Source organism: Euleptes europaea, chromosome 17, assembly GCF_029931775.1.
Source record: "Euleptes europaea isolate rEulEur1 chromosome 17, rEulEur1.hap1, whole genome shotgun sequence".
Lineage (NCBI taxonomy): Eukaryota > Metazoa > Chordata > Lepidosauria > Squamata > Sphaerodactylidae > Euleptes > Euleptes europaea.
In genome coordinates, this window is record NC_079328.1 from 24,523,782 (window position 1) to 24,539,598 (window position 15,817).

Below are 15,817 nucleotides of genomic sequence, written 5' to 3' on the forward strand. Positions count from 1 at the left end.
TGGAGCTCCCTGCCCCAGGTTGTAGTGATGGCTGCCAACTGGGAAGGCTTTAAGAGAGGAGTGGACATGTTTATGGAGGAGAGGGATATTCATGGCTACGAGTAAAAATGGATGCTAGTCATGATGCATACCTATTCTCTCCAGGATCAGAGGAGCATGCCTATTATATTAGGTGCTGTGGAACACAGGCAGGACAGTGCTGCTGCGGTTGTCTTGTTTGGGGGCTTCCTAGAGGCACCTGGTTGGCCACTGTGCGAACAGACTGCTGGACCTGATGGGCCTTGGTCTGATCCAGCAGGGCTTTTCTTATGTTCACACTTCCTTTGCCGGATACCGGACATCAGATATCTGATGAAGGGAGCTTGGACTCTCCAAAGCATATACCCTGGAAATCTTGTTAGTCTTTAAGGCACTCCTGGGCTCTTCTACTGCAGACCCATATGGCTACCCCATCTGAAACTGTCCCAAATGTGGCGAATGTCAACAGTCCCTAGAGAATGTGTGTGAACATTCAAAACTGCAGTGAGATAGCAATGACCGTCCAGTCACTTAGATGTGATTTTTAATGCCCCCAAAGTCAAGTAAAAGCCCCGTGGCGCAGAGTGGCAAACTGCAGTACTGCAGTCCAAGCTCTGCTCACGACCTGAGTTCGATCCTGACGGAAGTTGGTTTCAGGTAGCCGGCTCAAGGTTGACTCAGCCTTCCATCCTTCAGAGGTTGGTAAAATGAGTACCCAGCTCGCTGGCGGTAAAGGGAAGATGACTGGGGAAGGCACTGGCAAACCACCTCGTAAACAAAGTCTGCCTAGTAAACGTCGGGATGTGACGTCACCCCATGGGTCAAGAATGACCCAGTGCTTGCCCAGGGGACCTTTACCTTTTTAAAGTCAAGTATATTGGATATTTCTCAAAACGATTGGTTTCAGAATGTGTACGCTGTTCATCTATGAATGCATTTAACCCACTTTCTACTTTAAAAAAAAATTAAAAAGTTTAAATTCTTAGCCTGCCTCTTGGGTCCGTAATGAAATATTTATTTTCCAAGAGCGTGCCTTGGATTTTGTTCTTTGCAGCTACGGGAATGAGCTGGAGTGTTTCGGAGCTGAAGTGATTCTCTGATGGGACTTGAGGAATCACAGTTTTCCCCAAGTCAACGGAGGTTGCTTGGTGGGTCTTGCGACCCTCAGTTCTGAATCCTGCAATTCCAGGGAGGAATTTCCACATACGGTTTCCACATTCATCAAATTGGGTCATTTAATTAGTATTGCAAGAAAGAAAGAAGGAAGGGAAGAAACCTTACCCCAGTCAAAGAGATTTCTACAGAAAAAATGTCTCTTTCCTGTTTAATTTGCATCAACCCTAAACTATACCTCTTCTTGGAGTATTTGACTGGGAATATCACAAAGAAAAGAAGAAGGTGCCATCGAGTCGCACCCAACTTATGGCGATTCCATGTACAGGATGTTCCAGGCAAGAGATGAGCAGAGGTGGTTTGTCATTGCCTGCCTCTACATAGTGGCCCTGGACTTCCTTAGTCTCTCCTGTCCAAGTACTAACCAGGGCTGACCCTGCTTAGCTTCCAAGTTCTGACAAGCTCGGGCTAAGCTGGGCTGTTCCAGCTGCTACCCGACAAAGCATGCAGCAAATAGCTGGCGCAGGTACCATGGATCATGTCCCTGGTTTGGGCTACTCTTTCAGGTTTCTTTGTGAGAAAGTTAGTGTCTCATCGTGGAGCTGCTAAATTTCCTACAGCGTATGTGTAGACTTGAGGAAGACTGCCATACTTTTTTCTTGACTAAGCTTGCTTAGAATCATAGAATCATAGAGTTGGAAGGGATCACCAGGGTCATCTAGTCCAACCCCCTGCATAATGCAGGAAATTCATAACTATCCCCCCAGACACACACCCCAGAAGGTGGCCAAGATGCCCTCCCTCTCATCATCTGCTTAAGGTCATAGAATCAGCATTGCTGACAGATGGCCATCTAACCTCTTCTTAAAAACCTCCAGGGAAGGAGCGCTCACCACCTCCCGAGGAAGCCTGTTCCACTGAGGAACTGTTAGAAAATTCTTCCTAATGTCTAGATGGAAACTCTTTTGATTTAATGGTACACATCTAGGGTCATATCCTTAATGCACTGGGTTTTCAAGGACAGCTATTTCGGGGGCTATTAACTCGGATGCTGGCAAGGACTTCTGCTTCAAATAAAGACGTCCCATTTCCCCGACGCTGTCAGGAACTGCATGCATGCATTAAGGCTGCCTCTGACTGCTGAAGCGAGCCAGCATGGTGTAGTGGTTAAGAGCAGTGGTTTGGAGTGGTGGAGTCTGATCTGGAGAACCGGGTTCGATTCCCCACTCCTCCACATGAGCTGCGGAGGCTAATCTGGTGAACTGGATTTGTTTCCCCACTCCTACACAAGAAGCTAACTGGGTGACCTTGGGCTAGTCACACCTCTGTCAGCCCCACCTCCCTCACAGGGTGTCTGTTGTGGGGAGGGGAAGGTGATTGTAAGCCGGTTTGAGTCTCCCTTAAGTGGTAGAGAAAGTCGGCATATAAAAACCAACTCTTCTTCTTCTTCTGAAGCCAGTGGGGTATCCTTTCCCGCACACGAGTGCTGGGAATGTGTTGGCTACCACTGAGCTCCATCCTCTGCCAGGCCGCACAAAGAGTACTTAAAAAAGCTTGTTCTTCGAATGGTCCATGTGCACGGAGTGAAGCTGGCATGCGAAAACCTCCCCAAGATGCTTGTATTTGGGTAAGATGGTAATGTTGAACAGATGTCATGCCTACAGCCTTTGCACGAAGAAAGCCATTCTGCTACTGGCCTTTATTCCAGAGCCGGTGACGAGGGGATGATTTTTATTGGTGCTGAGCGATGGGGAGTATTCCTGCCTTCTTTGACTTTCAGCACATCTTGGAGAGAGAAAAGAAAAGGGGGGAACAAAACCCCACCAGTGTTACCATAATTAGAACACGACGCCCTCTTCCACCCATCCCCAAAGCAGCTACCAAGGGGGGCTAAAGCTGATTTAAATTTGGAAGGCCTCTTGGATTTACAAACTGCTGACTCTTGCGCGAGCGTGCCAAATCCAAACAAAGAAAATGTTTGTTTGCTAATCCTTAGCCCCAGTTACCTTCATACGGCAACTGTCAACATGGGACAAGTGAAGGGAAGGCCACGCGGTGTGGTGGCCTGCAGTGGGAAAGGGCCCTCCATGTGTGCAGTTCTGAGCAGAGGAGTGTGTGTAGAGAAAAAACAATGGCCATTTTTGCATGGTAAATAGCAGGATTCAAGAGGGACATACCAGACCGACCGTTTTGCTTGGCACGCAGGGCCAATCCTCTGCCCAGGGTGAGCCCCGGAGTTCTGTTTCATTTCCTTCATTCCCATCTCTCCTTTCTCCCCAAAGTAGTTTACACTGTTCTCCTCTCCTCTCTTTTATCCTCACAACGACCCTGTGAGGTAGGTTTGGCTCAGAGTATGTGTAACTGGCCCCCCAGCGAGTGGGGATTCAAACCTGAGTCTCCCAGATATCCTAAACACTATACCAAGTTGCTGGCTGAAGGTCAACCAGTGAACTTCACCAGTGATTGGGGGCTTTGAACCCAGAGCTCGGCATGCTGAAACAGAACAGTAGTTGCCAAACTCCAGGTCGGGGCAAATGAGCAATCCGTACGCATGTTTACTCAGAAGCAAGTCACATTTGATTCAGTGGGGCTTACTCCCAGGGAGGCGTTCTTCGGATTGCAGCCTGAATGGGCCACAAGACAATATTGCATGTTGCCAAAAATAGTTAGAAGTGTTGGCTTGGTCTTAGATAGTCACTTGAAGCACCTACTGTTAAGTGTCCTGGGTGTGCGTTAAAAAAAGAAGACGCTTTCCGCTCTTGCCGCCACCACCATCTTGAGTGGACTGCATCTCATCAATCCGCGGCCATCTGGCGACAGCTCTGCTCCCCGTTCTTGGGGACTGAGCCAGGGGGAGCTACCCCATTATGTGAGCTAAAGAAATGTATGCGCAGACTGAAGCGCAAAAGGAGAAAGATGAGGCAGAGGTCCAAGTAGACTTCTCCTGCAGTACTACTGAAGCTGCAGAACAGAGCACGGGATGGTGGAGCTTGGGAAGCTGACTTCTAGACAAGGCCTGCTATTTGATGCTACCGTTAGAAGACTCCTTGTATGTCTTCAGGAGTTTCCATCTTGAAGCCTTGGAGCTGTGATCTGTAAAGGGTGGTGCCCCTGAGCCTAAATGTTCTGGACTGGTTCTCTTCTTTGCAGCTTGATGTGGTGACTGTATAAAATAAAACCCATTTGGGGGCGGGGGGAGAAGAAGCTTTTGTAAAATGTCTTCAACATCTTATTATTATGGGGAGGGGCTGTGGTAGAGCATCTGCTTGGAATGCAGAAGGTCCCAGGTTCAATCCCTGGCATCTACAGTTACAGGGACTAGGCAAGTAGGTGATGTGAAAGACCTCAGCCTGAGACCCTGGAGAGCTGCTGCCGGTCTGAGTAGACAATACTTTGATGGACCAAGGGTGTGATTCAGTATAAGGCGGCTTCATGTGTTCATGTGTGTGTATTCATTGCTTTCCCATTTGCTGGCTTGCAGTAGAGTCATTAGAGTTGGAAATATCGTTTGCAAATAAACGAATCGTTTGCAAATAAAATGTTTTGTTCTTCTTGTTATTTGTAAAATAAGCCGGGGGCGACGGCTGTGCTTCCACTGGCGGTGATCTGAAACTCTTCTGATACAAGTGTCTCTGTCCCGGTGGCTGTTGACCGTCTCCTTCTGTTCTCTCCCAGGAGTCTCCTGGCCCGACATGCACCGTCTGGCTGACAGAGTCAACCTGCAAGAGCTCAAAAAAATTGGCATCCTCCAGGGCAGCGTGGACGACATGGTGAAGGTTCACCTGGGGGCAGTGTTCATGCCACATGGGCTGGGCCACTTCCTTGGCATTGACGTTCATGATGTTGGAGGCTACCCAGAGGTCAGTGCCGGTACACTCTCAAGCGAGCCAATTAAACCAACTGGGCATTTCTTTTGCGATTGCAGAATGAAGTTGAAGTCTGGGGAGGGATCACGGCAAACGCTCCTTCTCTTCCCTCCCCGTCCCCACCAAGGCAGAAATCTTCTGTTTATCCTGCTGTAGCCATGCAGCATCTTTGTTTGTTCAGGACTGGATCCTGATCACCGTAAAACTTGCAAAACGAGAGTCCCGCTCTGTAATGCGTGCTAGGAGAGTATGTTCCACCCAATTTTTAGGTATCCTTCCATCTTTGCAAACTCCAGCTTATTTTATCAATTTAATAGTCCCCCGTTAACCACAGAGCATTCAAGCTTGCTCGCTTGAATGCCGCCCCTTCAGCAGTGTTAAATAGAAGATATGGCAATTTACTGTATTCAGATAGGTTTTTTCCATGTGATCTGAAGAGAGTGGATTCATTATCCCATATGATGTTGAAATACCCCCAATATAATTCCTATCGCAATCAATGGATTACCCCTATCTTAATCAAATCACCTGCCACCGTAACAAAAGATAAAACACTCCCCTTTTTGCTGGTGGATAGAGACCCAAGAACAACGTTGGTGCTGGAGAGCCAGCATTGTGTAGTGGTTAAGAGCGGTGGTTTGGAGCTGTGGACTCTGATCTGGAGAACCAGGGTTGATTCCCCACTCCTCCACATGAGCGGCAGAAGCTGATCTGGTGAACTGGAAAGACGTTCACGCAGAACTTTCCCCACTTCTACACACAAAGCCAGCTGGATGACCTTGGGCTAGTCCCAGTTCTCTTAAGAGCTCTTTCAGCCCCACTTACCTCACAGGGTGTCTGTTGTGGGGAAGGGAAGGTGTTTGTAAGCTGGTTTGATTCTCCCTTAAATGGTAGAGAAAGTCGGCATATAAAAACCAACTCTTCTTCCACCATATTTTCCTTAAAGAAATAAAATGAGGCTGTCTGGCCTTCCACCCTTCCCCCGGCATATCATTGGTGGTGGAAAGGGCCATGAAGTCACAGCTTAATTATGGTGACCTTGTAGCAGTTTCAATGCAAGAGATGAAGAAAAGTGGTTTGTCATTGCCTGCCTCTGTGTAGCAACCCAGGACTTCCTTGGTGGTCTCCCATCTAAGTATTAACCCAGGCTGACCCTGCTTAGCTTCTGAGATCTGGCAAGATCAAGCTAGGCTGGGCCACCCAAGTCAGGGCCAACCAGAGTGGTTGGTGAAAAGTGCCATCAAGTCACAACCAACTCATGGCAACCCTGTAGCGTTTTCAAGGTGAGAGTCGAACAGAGGTGGTTTGCCATTGCCTTCCTCTGCAGAGCAACCCTGGACTTCCTTGGTGGTCACCCATCCAAATACTATCCAGGGCTGCCCCAGCTTAGCTGCCGAGATCTGATGAGATTGGGCTAGCCTGGGCCTTACAGGTCAGGGCACAGCCCATTGAGCCCCCTGAAATTCTGCAGGAGGGGCAAAGGATCCTCAGGAGTACTATGAAGGGCTAACTGGGGGGGGGGCGCAGTAGGAGGATGGAATCGGCAGATGTATCGTCATCCCTCTGCCAACAGCAGTGCCATTCTGCAGGCACTTTTGGATCCAGCTCTTGTCTATCTGTTTGTTCGCCCACTTCACCGGACTTTTGATGCGGCCGTGCAATCTGTAACCAATGTTGCAATAAAATCAAATTGCCTTTTATGGAAGTTATTAAAGCAGTTGCTTGCAAAAATCACCAGCAGGCCTTGACATTGGCATCCCAAATCCTACCAGGGATTCCAGAAGTCTTTCCCTGAACCAGAAGGTTATCTTTGCAGACCTTCTGCACTTGAGAAGGCGGCCAACTGGGAAGGCTTTCCTGAAGAAGGAATTCCACCGAGCCACAACAGAAAAAGGCCCATGTTATACCGCTGTTGTCCAGGCCTCCACAACTGAAATGGTGCACCATTTTGCTTCTGGTGGGGCCTTGTATTTTTAAACTCTGAGTGGCAGAGAGATGCACCCTGACCCCAGCAACTGAGCCAAGCTGTACACAGAGTTCTCCAGCTTGGGGAAGGAAGGGTAGGCTAATTGCAAATCATCCCCCCAGAAGCCCAGCCAAGCAGCAAAACAACACCATGACTCTCTCTTTCCATCAGGCAAGGTTCCTGCCTTCAAGGTTAAAGCTGACCCTTCAGACCACTCTTGCTTCCTCTGCCTGATGAGATAGTTGTGAGAGGGGGGACCTTTTGGATTCAAAACAGTTGGAGGGAGCTGCTTCCTTCTTGAGCCATCATTCAAGGGGTAACTAGGATCCGAGTGTGTGTTGCCTCTAAGTAGGACAAAACGGACAGCTCAGGTTACAGATGCAGCCTTCCTTCCCTGCAGACCTCAGTTTTCTGATCAAGAACCAGTCTGGAAACTGAACCCAGAGAGAATCGTGCCCTTTCCACTGACAGCATGAAAGACGGTTTCACTTTACACGCATGCAAAATGATAACCACGGTTCCCTTGTAGACCGCAGTTTGATAGCGCAGTTTGAGTACTGGTTTGCAAACCGTGGTTACGAGGGAACCTGGGTTGCTGTTGACCAGGGCTTGAGTCCATGTGCATGCTGGCATTTCTCTGTGTGCTGTTCTCATTTTGCAGTGTAACGGATGAGCGCCGCTGCATACTTCCATGCCAATCATGACAGAGTCACAAGTTAATTTTAGTGTTTTCGTGCTATTTTTTCAAGTCCGTACAATTGAAAACTTGGCTCTTCCTCATTTCAGCTCCCAGTTGCTATCCATTACAAAGTTCCCCATGACCCACATAAACCCTTTCCAGTTTTTTTTTTAATGTGCTTAGCCAAGTTATTTATTGTTGGGGGGCATTTCCAGTAAGCAGCTCTCCCACAGAAAAAAAGCAACTCTCCCACAAAAAATGAAATTGCACATGTTATACAGTCAAAAAGTGCTGTTCTTCAATAGCCACTTCCTTCTAGCAGCTTCTTTTTTTAAAAAAACCCTCAGCCTTTAAAGCAAGAGATTCAGGTAAACTTGTGCAGGCTGGACTTCCAGAACTGCTAGTCACAACCCTCCACACACACCCTTGCAGAGAGCCAGCGTGGTGTAGTGGTTAAGAGCGGTGGTTTGGAGTGGTAGACTCTGATCTGGAGAACAAGGTTTGTTTCCCCACTCCCCCACATGAGCGGCAAACGCTAATCTGGTGAACTGGATTTGTTTCCCCACTCCTACACATGAAGCCAGCTGGGTGACCTTTGGCTAGTCCCACTCGCTCAGCCTCACCTACCTCACAGGGTGTCTGTTGTGGGGAGGGGAAGGGAAGGCCAGTTTGATTCTTCCTTAAATGGTAGAGAAAGTTGGCATAGAAAATGATATAAATGAATTAAATGATATAAATGAATTAAATGATATAAATGAATTAAATAAACACCAAATACTTATACTTGGTCCATCAAAGTCAGTCTTGTCTACTCAGACTGGCCATGGCTCTCCAGGATCTCAGGCAGAAGAAGTCTTTCGCATCGTTTATATCCCACCTTTCATCCCAGTGGGGATCCAAAATGGCTCACATCATTCTCCTTTCCTCCATTTTACCATCACAGCAATCCTGTGAGGTAGGTTATGGGGAAAGTGTGTGACTAGCCTAAGGTCACCCAGCAAGCTTCTACCGCAGAGTGGGGATTCAAACCTGGGTCTCCCAGATCCTAGTCTGACACTCATAGCCACTACACCACACTGGCTTGTAAGGCAGGTTAGGCTGAGAAGGAGCAACTGGCTCAAGGCCATCCAGAATTTTTTGTGGCAAAACGGGAGATTCAAACCAGAGTCTCCCAGACCCGTCTGGCACTCTAATCACTAAACCACATGGCCTTTCATTGCCATCAGCTTGTACAGAAGCCAGGTCCTAATCAACCCAACCTCGATGCTAGAAACCCCCTTTTTTGAAATGTATAGGATCAGGGCCCCGAGGCGCAGAGTGTTAAACTGCAGTACTGCAGTCAAAAGCTCTGCTCATGACCTGAGTTCGTTCCCGATGGAAGTCGGTTTCAGGTGTCCAGCTCAAGGTTGACTCAGCCTTCGATCGAATGAGTACCCAGCTCACTGGGGGTAAAGGGAAGATGACTGGGGAAGGCAATGGCAAACCACCCCGTAAACATAGTCTTGCCTAGTAAACATCAGGATGTGACGTCACCCCATGGGTCAAGAATGACCTGATGCTTGCACAGGAGACTACCTTTACCTTTAGGATCAGGGAGCTTTTGTCTCTTGAAGTCAGACCTGCAGGAGATGGTGCCGTGTTCATCAGCTGTCATGACACCTGGAGTGTTTGGGGGGAAGGGGCAAAATGATCAGCTCCTCTCTGCAGAGCTCTTAATTCCTTTCAGTTTGGCTTGAGGCTGCCCAAGATCATGGCATCGTTCCAGTTCTCAGGCCAAGGGGAGAGCATTTGTACATTAGAGCCTGTTTATTTTCAGGACTCATCGCTTGCACGCCTGATGTGTAAGCAAAGCAGGCTCTTGTGAACTCTCTGGAGAACAATTTGGCTGCAGAGTTATTGCCTTTCAGCCCAGATCATAAAATGCTCGGAAAAGGGGTTGGAGAATAGTAGCCTAAGCACACTGTCCTGCTTCATAATCCTCTGAGTTGAATCTAGGTGGGAAGTGGGTGGGTTAGAGCTCCTCTTCAGAAGAACAAGTGAATGTTGAAGATGTGCAGCCTGATAAGGTGTATTTTTAGGGTCCTGTCCCGTCCCTGTTCCGTGGCAAAGCTGGTATTTTCAATCCGAGGGGCGGGGGAAGGGAGTTGGATCCCATGGAACTGTTCCTCTAGCAGAGGCTTCTTTTTTTCTTGCAGAAGGAGACTTACCCTGATACAAGAGGGTCCTTCCGCTGGAGGAAAGGAGGTTGGGTCCCATGGAACTATTCCTCCAGCAGAGGCACTTTCCTCTGGCCAAAGGAGCCTTGCCCCCTGATGCAAGAGGCATCTTTTGCTGGAGGAAAGTGTCAGCGTGGTATAGTGGTTAAGAGCAGTGGTTTGGAGCGGCAGACTCTGATCTGGAGAACCGGGTTTGATTCCCCACTCCTCCATATGAGCAGCAGACTCTAATCTGGTGAACCAGGTTGGTTTCCCTACTCCTGTGCATGTAGCCACCTGGGTGACCTTGGGCTAGTCACAGCTCTTACAGCTCTCTCAGCCCCACCTCCCTCACAGGGTGTCTGTGGTGAGGAGGGGAAGAGAAGGTGATTGTAATCCGGTTTGATTCTTCCTTAAGTGGTACAGAAAGTCGGCATATAAAAACCAACTCTTCTTTTTCTTCCCATGGATTTGTTTATCAAGCAGTGGTGATTTTCTCAGCAGAAGGAGCCTTACCTTAATGCAAGAGGCTTGTTCCACCAGAGGAAAGCACCTCTGCTTGCCCATTGATCCAGTACATACAGCTCTTCAAGAATCTCTGTGCATTCCAAGGCGCTGGCCCAGAAATACTGTCTGGACCTCACTGGAACTGCCTGTGAAAACAGAGAGGTGCCAACTAACTATAGGGTTTACTGAGAGCCACTGTGGTGTAGTGGTTAAGAGCAGTGGTTTGGAGTGGTGGACTCTGATCTGGAGAAACGGGTTTGATTACCCACTCCTCCGCATGAGCGGCAGATGCTAATCTGGTGAACTGGATTTGTTTCCCCACTCCTACACACGAAGCCAGCTGGGTGACCTTGGGGTAGTCACAGCTCTGTTAGAGCTCTCTCAGCCTCACTCAGCTCACAGGGTGTCTGTTGTGGGGAGGGGAAGGGAAGGTGATTGTAAGCTAGTTTGATTCTTCCTTAAGTGGTGGAGAAAGCCAGCATATAAAAAACCAACTCTTCTTCTTTTACTGGTGATGCTCAATAGAATTGGCCTGAGCAAAAAAGCTAGTGGTCTTATGGATGGAAATTGGTCTGGTAAAGAAGAATCGGCTGCAAATGGTTTTGGGAGAAAAATGGAACCCCATTTTGATGCAGCAGGACTCTTTTTGTATTCTTGAAAGTGGGCTAAGCCTAGAATTTCCCAACTCTTTCTTTCCAGGGCGTGGAACGCATTGACCTGCCAGCCCTCCGGAGTCTGCGGACAGCCCGTGTCCTGGAGCAGGGTATGGTGCTGACGATTGAGCCCGGCATCTACTTCATTGACCACCTCTTGGATCAGGCCCTTGTCGATCCGGTTCAAGCTTGCTTCATCAACAACAGCGTCCTTTCTCGCTTCCGACGCTTCGGCGGGGTGAGTAACTGGGTTGGGGCTTCAGCACTGGGCATCTGCCATGGGACATTGTGTGCAGATGGGAAGCTGTGGATTTCAGTTATGGAACTGTCCCGTTCCATGTGTAGAGCAGTCCAGGTTCAAAACGTTTCACATCTGCAATCAACCTGTACAACAGTCCTGTAAATTAGGCTAGCATGAGTCTCCTGTCATTTCTGAGAGCTCAAAAATAACCTGCCCAAGGCCCGGTACTGAGTTCTTTGCATAGAAGAGATTTGAATCTGATTCAAAGCTGATCTTCTTTCCAAGTGGAAACTCTTCCCAAGAGACCAAGTTACACTTTCTACAAGCTGCCAACGGGGCCCAGCAACTGTACTGCAGCTGCCAGTACCTGGCGGGGAAACTCCTGTGTTAAAAGCACAGCAGGAGACTGATTTGGATTGGGACTGTGCCGCAGAGGAAGCAGGGCTTGTGCCTTCCTCTGTTCCGGTTTTTTTTTGGGCGGGGGGGGGGGGGAATCTGTGCAGCTCCTTGCCAGGACAAATATTGCCTATGGCCCCTGAGCCATTTTGGCTCCCCAAAAACAGCATGGGGGATGAACACGTGAAGCTGCCTGATACTGAATCAGACCCTTGGTCCATCAAAGTCAGTATTGTCTACTAAGACCGGCAGCGGCTCTCTAGGGTCTCAGGCAGGGGTCTTTCACATCACCTACTTGCCTAGTCCCTTTAACTGGAGATGCCAGGGATTGAACCTGGGACCCTCTGCATGCCAAGCAGATGCTCTACCACTGAGCCACAGCCCCTCTCCTATGGATGGGAGGCAAAACATCGGGATGTGACATCACGCCATGGGTCAGGAATGACCCGGTGCTTGCACAGGGGACCTTTACCTTTTTAATATTTAAACACATAGGTTAACATTCTCTAATGCTAGTGCTGTGCTTTGCACGAGTGGAAATGGCTCTTGGGTTTCTTTGAGCAATAGCATACTGCAGTTTGCTTGATTTTAAAGAACTCCTGCTAACAGCAGTGGCTTTTGTGCTGCCAGAAATGGACCATGGAGCAAGTGCCTGCATGCTGGGGAGGCAAACCCTTTGTCTGCATTCAGCATCTTTCGGCTTCTTGCCTTTATGGACCACTTCGTGCATCAGATAGTCTGCCCAACAGAGTCCCCGCTTAGTGCCTGTGGCACACACACATTGTATTTCTTATGTATTTATTTAGATATTTCCACCCCACATTTCTCCCTGGTGGAGACCTAAAGCATCTCTGCCTGACAATGAGCATCCAGATGTCATCTCTGTGGACTGAGAACAGCACTCCTGAAACCCACCCGCAGAAGATCTGTAGGGATGGGTCCAGCTGTCTCCAAGAGAGGTTTCATCTCTCTTGAGAGGCAGTGTGGTCTAGTGGTTAAGAGCAGTGGTTTGGAGCGGTGGACTCTGATCTGGAGAACCAGGTTTGATTCCCCACTCCTCCACATGAGTGGCGGAAGCTGATCTGGTGAACGGGGTTGGTTTTCCCACTCCTACACACGAAGCCAGCTGGGTGACCTTGGGCTAGTCACACTCTCTCAGCCCCACCTACCTCACAGGGTGTCTGTTGCGGGGAGGGGAAGGGAAGGTGATTGTAAACCGGTTTGATTCTTCCTTAAGTGTTAAAGTGGGCATATAAAAACCAACACTTCTTCTTTATAGACCTTCTCGCTGAGGGGGCCTCAGTGGGATGCTGAAAGCATAAATCCTCCAGACCTCTCTGGGGTAATGGCATCATTTCCATAATTCTAGCTATCGCATTTAGTTGTCTGTGGGTTTTGGAAGTTCTGGCAAGCAAAAAAATGAGCTAAGGAGAAGCAGAGGGCTTTGATGCATCAGCCTTGGAGAGATCTTTGGGTGAGGAACCATTGGGGACTGCTGTGGAGTTAGATACTAGGGCCCCGAGGATATCAGGGAGACTGTGAGGGTAAGGATGGGGCTGGTGGCCCCGGAGGAGCATGGAGCAAGATAATGAAAGGGGAGGCAGAAGGACAGGCATATCTTGTTTTATTTCACTTTTTTCTATTGCACTTCGCAGATAATTGCGTTTTTGAGCAAGTCTGTCAGCACCATTTTTCCTAACAGCATGTGCTCACTTCGTGTGCCTGTGTCACATTTTGGTTGATTCTCGTAATATTCAAAACTTTTTAATATTATTATTACAGCACATTTTTTTAGACATAATGCTATTGCGCACTTAATAGACTACAGTATAGCGTAAACATAACTTCTATATGCACTGGGAAACCATAAAAGTTATGCGACTCACTTTAGTGCAATATTCACTTTGTTGGAGTGGTGTGGAACCAAACCTGCAATATCTCTGAGGTATGCTTGTAGCAGGAAATCATATTAGTGACCTGCATCTTCCAGAGGTTGGGGGGGGGGGGGTTATCAGGAGACTCTTCTGTCAGGGGAAACCTTGTCATTCACTAACAGTCATCCTCTTAATTTTTCTTTTGCTGTCAAGTCACAGCTGACTTATGGCGACCCCGTAGGGTTTTCAAGGCAAGAGACATTCAGAGCTGGTTGGCCATTGCCTGCCTTCGTGTCACGACCCAGGTAGTCCTTGGAGTTCTCCCATCCAAATACTTGCAGGGACGAGGCTGAGAGTGTGTGATTGGACTGAGGTCACCCAGCAGTGTGGGGATTTGAACCAAGGTTCCCCAGATCCTAGTCCGACACCTTAATCACTACACCATGGTGGCTCTCAGGAGGCCTCAGCCACTATGCCCCGTTGATGGCCCTCCAGAGGAATTGGTTGGCCACTGTGTGTGACAGGATACTGGGCTAGATGGACTGCTGGTCTGCTTCAGCATGGGCTGTTCTTACATTCTTAAGGATTGCCCCTTCCGTTGGAGGAAACTAGTAGAACAGATCCATGGGGTGTTGAATTCACTGTCGTTTTCTGGTGGGGTAGTTCAGCGGATACCAAACTGCATAGACATCTGCGGTCGGACCTTGATTCAAGCGAGCAAAGATAGGCTGGGAATCCCCATGGAGGAAAACCAGCCCCTCCTGGGCAGCGTGACACTAAACACATACACACCCTACCCATGGTAAGGCCATATTTCATCATGTATAAAATTGCCACGGCGAGTCAACCGGGTCACAGCAGTCATGGAAACGGGGCCTCTGCTGCAGCTGAGTTTGCATGGCTACCTTGATAAAGGGGAGGCCCTGTGTCGCCTCAACAGCCGGTCTTGTGAGTCATTCGGCCTCACGGCTTTGAAAGCCCTGTGTGCCGAGTATACAATCTTATCAAGCCGAGTGGGGACTTTACCTTCTGCTGCTGAGTTCTCTCCCCCAGGTTGGAGAGGTTATCTCGGCTTTGGGCTGTTCCTTTACCCAAGTTTGCAAGGCACCCAGGATCCAGAGCCCTCAAAGGAGCAATGCGTGCCGTTTCCAGTGCGGCAGATTTTTGCAGCATCAGCCTTCAGCAGCTTAGTGTAAAACAGGGAGGGGGAGAGGAAACGTGCATTTTGGCACATGTACCCTGCCCGTCGCCTACACGATGCAGCAGGAGAGGCATGTGCCCCACATGTTCTGGCCTCTCAGGTGCCAGACCAACACTCTAACCACCCTACAGCATCAACCTTGAAGAGATTCTGGGGTTTTAACTCCAGGCTTGAGCGTTAATGCTTCCCCCCACCACCACCACCTTCTTTTTGCTGGGGTCAGTTTTATCCATGCTTTTGGAATGGCATTTCCTAAAACCCATAGGGCACATTGAGAGCTGCTTGCATCATGCTGTTTTTCCACCCCTGGACCAGAAGCGTATTTGCTCCGTAGGTTTTCTTTTACCCTGGAAGTAAAAGGGCTAAGTATTCTGGGGTCAGGGAGTTGCGGGTACCCCCAGCGGGGGTCCCAATTCCACAGCATTTGCAGCCTAAGGCTAGAGAAGGGGGAGAGCTGTCTAAGAAGTGGTGGTGGAGGCAAACAAATGCCATTGCCTGGCCTCTGTTATGATTCTGTCATGGGGCTGGGTTGGAGGACGGGCCTCTGCTAAGAGACCATCAATGGCAAAGGCAGAATGCGCGAAAGCTCAGCCAGCCATTAGTGTTCAATCTCCACATGACTTGAGCAAGCAAGCCAAGCCATGTGCCAAAGACCAGATGGATAGGAGGACTCACCTCCTCCTCCTCCACTAATGAGGCCTCAGTTGAAAGAAACAGGAGGATAATGTGGAAGCCAGAGTGGTGGGGTTAGTGCCAGGGAGGCCTGGGTTCGAATTCCCTCTCAGTTGGGAGACTGCATTTGTAGCCTTCTCTGTTAAGGGGCCAGCCCCACTGATTCCTGTTCTCTGCATGCTCATACGCTTATTTGTGGGGTGGAACAAGGAGACTTGACCCCATTTTGCACGTGCAACACAACAAGGTGGTAGAAAGGGTTGTACCACTTCAGGGTGCTGGTATGAAATCACATTTTTTTAATATTCCTATATATCTAGCGAGAGAGAACTAAACGTTAAGTGAGAAAGTTTCATTGACAAGGTTTTGTTTGAACTATGGAGGGGGTGTTTTGTTTTTACTATGGCAAGCTTTACATAGGGGATGGTTTTTTAAA

At 48.8% G+C, this 15,817-nt stretch overlaps 1 protein-coding gene across 1 annotated transcript in view; it reads left to right on the forward strand.

The window, feature by feature from the left end:
• Positions 1-15,817, forward strand: part of PEPD (peptidase D) — a 182,132-nt gene that overhangs the window by 162,156 nt on the left and 4,159 nt on the right. The window contains exons 13-14 of the mRNA XM_056862584.1: positions 4,807-4,991; positions 11,044-11,235. Coding sequence (XP_056718562.1) covers positions 4,807-4,991; positions 11,044-11,235 — 377 coding nt within the window. The remainder of the gene's footprint in view (positions 1-4,806; positions 4,992-11,043; positions 11,236-15,817) is intronic.